General features: G+C 40.8%; 1 protein-coding gene across 3 annotated transcripts in view; it reads left to right on the forward strand.

Moving 5' to 3' along the window:
- The window catches only part of dtx1 (deltex 1, E3 ubiquitin ligase), a 44953-nt gene extending 37079 nt beyond the window's left edge, over positions 1-7874 (forward strand). For all 3 annotated transcript variants that reach the window (XM_044366912.1, XM_044366913.1, XM_044366911.1), the window contains exons 8-10: positions 1740-1901; positions 2657-2746; positions 3156-7874. In XM_044366912.1, coding sequence (XP_044222847.1) covers positions 1740-1901; positions 2657-2746; positions 3156-3380 — 477 coding nt within the window. In that variant the 3' untranslated portion in view covers positions 3381-7874. The remainder of the gene's footprint in view (positions 1-1739; positions 1902-2656; positions 2747-3155) is intronic.
- Positions 7875-8551: the final 677 nt, after the last annotated feature.

Genomic DNA, 8551 nt, shown 5'->3' on the forward strand with positions numbered 1-8551 from the left:
CTTGTGGACTGATTTCTATTTGAAGGACCCAGGCCCAGATCTTCCATGAAAATCCAACTAAAGTTACGTTTCTGTGCGCTCCCAAGTGCCTTGCCTCTCTCCCGCTAACATCAACAAACAACCGACATAACAACACAACACAACAAAAATGGTGCCATCCGACTAGAAACACCCTGCAGATATTAGCTCTCCAGCTAATGAAACAGATAGCTGCCTCTGTCAACCACAGCAAATTTCACAACAAAACAGTCCTGCAATTACGAGTCACCCATTCCCGAGCACAAGCAGCTAAAACAACATTATTCCCTCAACAAAGGAACAGAAAACAAGCTCTAGAGTGATAGCAGAACAACCCTTTTGTTTTTCCTGTTGGTAGGCCAAACGACATAATAAGCACACATTTCACAACAAAACTGCAGCATGTTGGTCCCCAACCCCAAAACATTGGTCCCGGCCACAGCGCGTTGCTCCCTGGCCACAGCACGTTGCTCCCTGGCCACAGCACGTTGCTCCCTGGCCACAGCACGTTGCTCCCCGACCACAGCACGTTGCTCCCCGGCCACAGCTCACTGGGCCTACCGGTGTTTAGTAAACACGGTTGGTAAAAAAAAAAAAAAAGTTGACAATTTGCAGATCAGGTCAGTTTCGGGTGGTTGATTAACACATATTTGTGCAAGTTAGGCGGTGTGGATTAGCTCTCACCGGCCAGCAGCCACAGCACAGCAGGAGCCTCTGTGTGTGTGTTTGTGTGTGAGCAAGCAAGCACACGTACATACAGCAGGGAGGGGGGAAACCAGGCTGTTTACTGCAGCTCATATAATGGCCACATATGTCACTAATGAGAAGGAATTTGTGATTCCTACATATAGAACCTTTAAAGTGTCTTCTAACTTACCTCTGGTAGTATTTAGTCATGCAAATAGTTACTCTGGATAATCAACAGAATAAAGAAATTTTCAACAGTTTTCACCAGGACTATTTTTTTAGTAGACGGTGGTGCCAGGACTTTGTTTCTGGAAAGACTTGAATGCTTAAAACCAGTATAAATTGATTTTTTTTTTTTCTTGCGTCCAGAGGGCAACTTTTAAAGTTGTTATGGCAAGCATGTTAGCAACAGTTGCTCATCTAAACATCCAGCAGACACAGTGCAACAATAGCATTCATTTGGAGTTGTGTCTCTGGCCGCCTGACGAATGAAAGACGAATATTAACTTTTTATTTACTTTCTGTTTTGGACACCAACGACTCCTTAGAAACTTGTTCAGCTGCTAAATGCTCCACTGTCTTCACCAGCTAGTTGCTAACTTTGTCTGTCTGCTGTTTGGTGCTGGGAAGGTAGCATTTAGTGGATATTTAGCAGTGAGAGTGAATCAAACAGTGAAGTCATGGGCTGTAAAACCAAAACAATGCTCTGAAAGCCCCTAAAAACTTTCATAGAGCTGCAGAATCAGATGATTATTTTCTATATGTTATTGATCAATGCAAATACACATTTTCAATGCAGAAAACAAACAACATTCTCTTCTACTGTATTGGGGTGAAGGCAGAAATCTTAGAGACAGATACCTCAAAGCCTGTGCTAATAAAACCAAAACTATCTGCATAGCTAGATGCCTCTACAGGTAAGGGAAAAAGTTTTTGTAATTTGGGTGAACTGACCCTTTAAAACCCTCTCAAAGCAACAAATGTTAATATCATCTTGTTTATGTCATCATGTTTTATTTTTTTCTTCAAACCAGGATGGCAGTCTTCAGTGCCCGACATGTAAGACCATCTATGGGGAGAAAACAGGCACTCAGCCTCCTGGGAAGATGGAGTACCACGTCATCCCTCACTGCCTGCCCGGCTACCCAGACTCTAAGACCATCCGCATCGTCTATGACATTCCTGCCGGCATCCAGGTCAGGACTGTCTCACTTCACTAAATCCACCGTTGCCGCCTTTGTGCTCTGATCCACTGTCTCTCTTCTCTAAATCTTTGCCCTTTCTACAAGAGCTGCTTTATCCGCTTAAGTTTGACGGGCGGTTATTCGTGCAGTAAGGTGAGGTGTTGGGGCTGTGTAAGTCAATGTGAAAACAACGTTCTTATGGATCCCACAGTAGTTCTTGAGCACAGACAGATTCTTGAAAAACTAAAAAATGTGGGAGATATTATAGGAACATTTCAGTTGGTCTCCTCCCTCTCTTTCTGCTCTCACTCCTCAGTCCACACTGTAAACATCCTGATGGTTTAGTCTGGTTTATAGAGGAGGAGCTGATTTTTAGCTGCAAAGTAAAGCCACTAAATTCAACACAGTTACATGGTAGCAACACAATTTCACTAGAAATAAGGAAAATTTGGAAATTATGGCCATTAGTTCATGATAAGGCACCTGAAACTACATGTACACTTCTGGACCTATACCTGGACATACTGGGATTTAGTCAAGCCAGATTTTTTTTTCACATTGCAGCTTTGAAAGTTTCTAAAATATAATATTTAAAGATATTTATTTACATATAATTTTACCTATTTACTAATTTTAAGGGCCATTGTGAGCAACATGGGCAAGAAAGGCTCGTCCTGTGGGTGCTGTTGACATTTCCTACATAGTTACGTCACAACTGGAAGAGAAGAAAGAGTTGTAACAATTGTTTTTGTTCTTGACATTTTCAGACCAATGAGCACCCCAACCCTGGGAAGAAGTTCAGCGCGAGAGGGTTCCCCCGACACTGTTACCTCCCTGACAACGAGAAAGGCAGGAAGGTAAGCTTTGACAGTGGTCAAAGGAAACACTAGTCTGACAGCTCATCAAGAATTAAAAACATGCTGGATTTGAACTGTTGATCATCAGTATAATGAGCCTGTAATCAAACCTGTTTCTCCAAAGAAATCCAATGATGAGTTTCAAAAGCATGTATTTATTATTTATATATTTATTTTTGATAATTCTGCCTAGTATGTTTGTATTCTTTTGCTTCAGTAAAATTAAAGTTTAGAGAATCCTTCCATACAGACTAAAACAGCGATTTAGGTTGTTTGATGAACATTACTGTAATAAGTCTGCATCTACACCAAAGGCTAAATGATACTAGTCCTGCATGTTGTTTGTTTCTTCCATTTTGCTGTTAAGAGATGATAACTTCTTTCCTCTTCCCTCCTTGTGTGTTTCCAGGTCCTGAAGCTGCTGATCATGGCCTGGGACCGTCGCCTCATCTTCACCATCGGCACATCCAGCACCACGGGCGAGTCGGACACGGTGGTCTGGAACGAGATTCACCACAAGACAGAATTTGGCTCCAACCTGACAGGCCACGGTTACCCCGACCCCAACTACCTGGACAACGTCCTGACAGAGCTGTCAGCCCAGGGGGTCGGTGAGGACAACCTTAAGGACTGAGGACCAGCTGAGCTGGTACGCAGGAACACAACCCACCATGCCCAGTCGTCTCCCAGAGAACAGGGACACTGCATGACGGGCCAACATGCAGCTGACAACTCTTTACTCCCCACAAACAGAAAGACCTTGCAGATGTGGTGGCACAAGAGCAATGGAAATGCTCAAGTAAATGATGTAACGGTTATGATCAATTTTTTGATTTCTATAACCTAATAAGATTTCCCCCCCTGCTGTCTCTTGATCCATGCCATGAGCATGTTGCCTTCATGCCAAATTTTCTCAGAGGATTGAGGAATGTAAAGACAAGGTCTTGATGTTGTTAGCTGCAGGAAAATGGTCGTTAACCCCTTGTAGATTCGAACTGAAGCTGTTTCTCTGCACTTGGAGTAAAATGACGAGGGGCCAAAACTATTTAAAGGCATATTTATAAATGCTGAATCCAGATTGCATGGCCCAGACTAACGCTGCATAATGAATGTTGAGCGAATATCTGCAATAGGGTGAGGTGCCAATGGATAGGTTGTTATTGTGAATGTTGATATTGTAAAGATACATTCAAGAGAATTTCAGAATTCTAAATGAATGAAAATCAATTGATTAATTGCTCCCCCCATTTTCTCTAATAATTGATATTGTCCTGTAACAATGTGGTGAGACTTGGTTTTGTGATTTTGGATGAGAGGATCTCGGCTTTTACAGCAAGTAGACCTGAGTGAAGGTGATGTGACTTAAGGTTGCACTGGGCATCACTGACATTTTCCACTTCTGATACACACAGGTCGGTCGTTCTGTAAAACGGAGGTGTGCTCAGTAGTGCATGAGCTGGATTCTAAAGAGAAGTAAAGGCAATGAAATGTAAGTGTTTGATGATAAATGTATGTTGTATGGTTAACCTTGTTGACGGTCTGTGAGAGGAGGCGTGAAATAGATGGAACAAGCGTCTTACCAGTCAGTTTGACGCTTGTTCAGAGGCGTTGTTACTCTGAAGGCTGAGGTTGCAAAGCGGGATTTGCTATGCTCCAAGGTTAAACTCATTTGTTTTGTTGACATACCAATGACGCTGACCTCTGTGAATATAAAGCCTGCATTATTATTCTCCCTGTTGGAGTAAACCCAGTGGTTGGCACGATCCATCATGCTGACCATACATGGGTGTGCGACTGCGTGCTCTGAGGCATTAATATGCTGGCTTTAAGTCCTTGAGGAGAGAAGCTGAACGCGCCTCTCACAGATGGACGTTCAGTTTTCCCTTAGAGATCCATCTTGGGCAGCGCTGCTCGCCTGCGATCTACAAGTCCTCTGTGAGCTCGTGTGCTGTCAGGCAGTGCGCTGGGCTCTACTGCTTTCTTACATAGCGAGCAGTGAAACATCTCATTCCCAGCGTGAGCTCACTCAGAGTTGTTGGGGCTGATCTTTATGTATGGCCTCTTCCCCCACTCTTCTCCTCTTCCTCAGCAGCAGGAGCCATGCAAATGTTGGTCTAGTATGTAGCTGGCTGTTGATGCGTCACAGGGAACTATTTTTTCCTATACGCCCTCCTCTTTCCTGCTCAGAGTTTATGCCTGTGAGCTAAAAACTTTTTGAAGGTCCTTGGTGGAGATCTTGTGATGTTTCTTTGCTCTGAGATAAAAGATAACCCAGTGCTGCATAATTATCCATGAATATATCTGATCAATTTTAATGAGCGGGGGATGTTGATGTAAGGTTTAACGTGTTGGCACCCAGCTGTGGGCTTAATTTTGGATTGAATCATAGTCTTCCATAGCACTTTGAGGCAACGGTTTTGTTCAATCGATCGTTTCATTTTAAGGAAAAGGTCTTAAATTGCATTTGCAACAACAAAATCTATTTCTTTTTTTAAGTTTATGTTTATAAACTGGCTTGCAATGCTTTGAAAAATATATATATATATATATATATGATATACATTTGCAGATGTGATATACCTTGAAATTCAAGCTCAATTTGAGTCTATGGTGTTAGTGTAATTTATTTTTATACTCTTCTATATAGAAAAATATACAAATACTGACTGGCCCACATACGTATCTATACACAGGCACATATTAACATGAATACATAAAATCTGGCAAAGATGAATTTGTCAGGATGTCAGGGACTGTTGAAATATGTATGACATGTTATGGACGTCTAATATTACAAGTAGTCTTAGTGTATGCTGCTGTCGTTACCTTAATGTAGAATCTGTGTAGTTGATCCCCTGTGAGACTCCCAATAAATACAGTAAATGTGTCTTTATTATTGGGTGGGAAGCCTTAGCAGCATGAAGATGGCTGTTTCCCCCCAAATGGGCCATTTCTCTTTTTCTACTTGTCCAGAATATGGGAATGGATGCAGTCAGCAGTTTTTGTTCAGCCTGAAGGTGAAAACAGCATGACTGGGTTAAATATCAGCTGCAAATATTCTTAGAGTTGTGTTAGATAACTGGAGAGACAGATGGGTGGGATTTATCTCAGTTTGTTGCCAATCATAGATCAACACACTGATTTAAATTGTTTTAAAGGCCCTGAAAACCTATTTTCTCAATAAGGAAATCTCAGAACTCAGCAGAAACTACGGTTCTGTTCATTATTTTCCTCCAGTCTCTCTCCTTTTAACTCAAATCTCTGTAGATTCGTAAAGGATATAGGTGCAAAATTTTTGAAATGTTTTCAACTGGACCGGGCGAATTTGCATCTTTCCATTGCTTTGTTTGTAAAATTTGTCCCATGTTCTGTCTCAACACACCTTTACTGGTTTTAAATGGGCTGGGCTCCGTTGGAAAAAGATGATGTCATATATTTCTGATCACCAATCAGAATTTAGCAATGTTTAAATAAAAATCTGATGTCAGTTAGTGGATGTTTGCTTACGTTGCCAGGCTATTGTTAATTAATCAAACCATACCCACACACTCCTGATTAAGCAGATTAGCTGTTTTTTCATAAATACTTTTTTTTTTCCAAACTTTGACTTTGATTGTTTAGTCATGAATATTTAAAGCAAGTTTTCAGGGGCTTTAAACTATTTTTTGTGTTTTTCTGCAGTTTATTTGGTCTCAGACCCCAACTTTCTGGCACCCACACACGCTAAACCAAACCACTAAAAGTATTTGTAAGAGTGATTCTGATCCAGATCTTGAAAACACCTGGCCTGTTTCATCTCAAGTTTTCTCCTTCACAACTTTTTGACACCCTTTATAATATGGGACAGCAAGAGAGAATGCTTCCAAACTATCAGGGAATTTTCCATATTGAGTGCAGTTTCATTAACAAGAGAAATCCAAATGTTTGCTTCTTCAGCTTTTCCTTTTTCATGTGTCGGTCTCGTAATATGAACGATGCAGGCCCTTTAGACTTTTCAGGTGTGTACAGACTTACTGTATATGGAAATGATGAATAAAACACGGTTTGGTATTTATCTGATTAAGAAAGAGAGAAATAGTGTTTATGCAATTTACTATTTTTAAGATCTAATACATGATTTATGTGTAGCAAGACGGCTGATTTATTGGGTTTAAATGACATTTTCTTTACGGGGTGTCTACCTCCATGTTTCTAAAAAAAAAAAAAAGGGAGGGGGGGGAGGGGGGTACGATCCAAGGATGTTCACAAGCTATGTTTTAGAAAACATATTTTTGATGTCTTTTTTTGAATGATGATTGTCTTAAAAAGAACTATTGCATAACATTGCTGTATTACTCTTATTAAGATTCATTCCATACTATTTTCCATTTGATTAGAGGTGGGATGAAATCATTTTGTCCTGACATATAAAGTATTTACAGTTGTACTCTGTCATAGTGTCCACAGCAAACTGTACTTCTCTCTCTCTAAATGATACCTTAACATTTTGTGTGGATATACTGTATGTTTGTATCTCTTTGTCTGTGTGAATGTGTGCCGAGTGTGCGTCTAGTAAACGAATCTTAGGTTCATGTCCTTTAAAGATACAGTAATGTTCTCCTAGAGGTGCATGTAAACCAAACTGTGAGCAAGTTTATTGACAATGCATAGCTTTTGCGTATGAAAACATCATATAGCTTCTTTAGAGATGTCACCCAGGTCTTCTGGTGATTTAGCACTGTGGTTTGCATCTTAACTCCAGTTAGTTAGAACGTTTTTTCCTCTACCGGGTTTGATTTACACATTGATGAGGATGAGACAGCGTTTGGCTGCTCTCCTCACTCTTTCAACAACGTGTGAAACATCTGAATGTTTTGCATTTTTAAGTGCCCATTTTAATTGACATTTTCAAATCATGATTTTGTGGTTTAACTTTGATTTCTCTTAAGCAGTGTCTACATATTGCTATTTGAGATGGTTCACAAAGAGAAAATGAGATCAACTAAAAGCAAGATATAGAGAGACATTGATTAAACTATAAAGGGCTTCTTAATCTATCAGTCTTTATTGAACTGTGATGACCTTGTTGCATGTTTGTGTGTTTCTCGTGGAAAAATAAATGTGCCCTGGACAGGGGTAGTTTGTTTGACCTTTTGTCACCTTGGCTCTTCTAAATTTTTTCGTTTAGCTCCACCATTTCCTTCTTCCCGGGCAGCTCTGTGCCCTGCACCTCATTATATGGATATAAATGAGCTTTTCTGGAGCTGTGAGGTGCAGCAGAAATAGTTCTCACTAGCAGTAAATTAGCTTTATGGTCATTTTCTGTCATTGGCTGCTGTATGTTGGTGCTGTGCTGAAGAGATGTGGTTGGTGTGTACCAAAGCTAAACTAATCTCTAAGGCCTGCGGGACATCAGAAAACAAACCCCACCTTCCCTCCAGCACTGACCCAGCAGATACCTAACCCAGCTGCCCTGCCTCATCTCATCGCTCACCTCTCATGCCTAATGAGAGAGCTAGCAGGGAGACTGCTGCATCACTGCAGGTAGGTCTCCTCTCATTAGCATTTAAATAAGGAGGAGCAGTTGCAAACATTGTTTGTGTGGCATAATTTAACATTAGATTCTGTTGGATTGTCAAGTCTGTGGTTATGGTGGTTTGATTAAATTATTCATGTGAACAAAGGGGTGGTGTGGTAACCAGGACGCTGCCAGGCTGCTCTGGGATCTGTCAGACAGGTAATGACATTTCCTGTAGTACCATGAATGAATGAATGTCAGGCCTTCCATTTTAAAACTAACCAGGAGAAGCAAATTAGATACTTAGT

This window comes from Thunnus albacares, chromosome 2 (genome assembly GCF_914725855.1).
Source record: "Thunnus albacares chromosome 2, fThuAlb1.1, whole genome shotgun sequence".
Classification (NCBI taxonomy): domain Eukaryota; kingdom Metazoa; phylum Chordata; class Actinopteri; order Scombriformes; family Scombridae; genus Thunnus; species Thunnus albacares.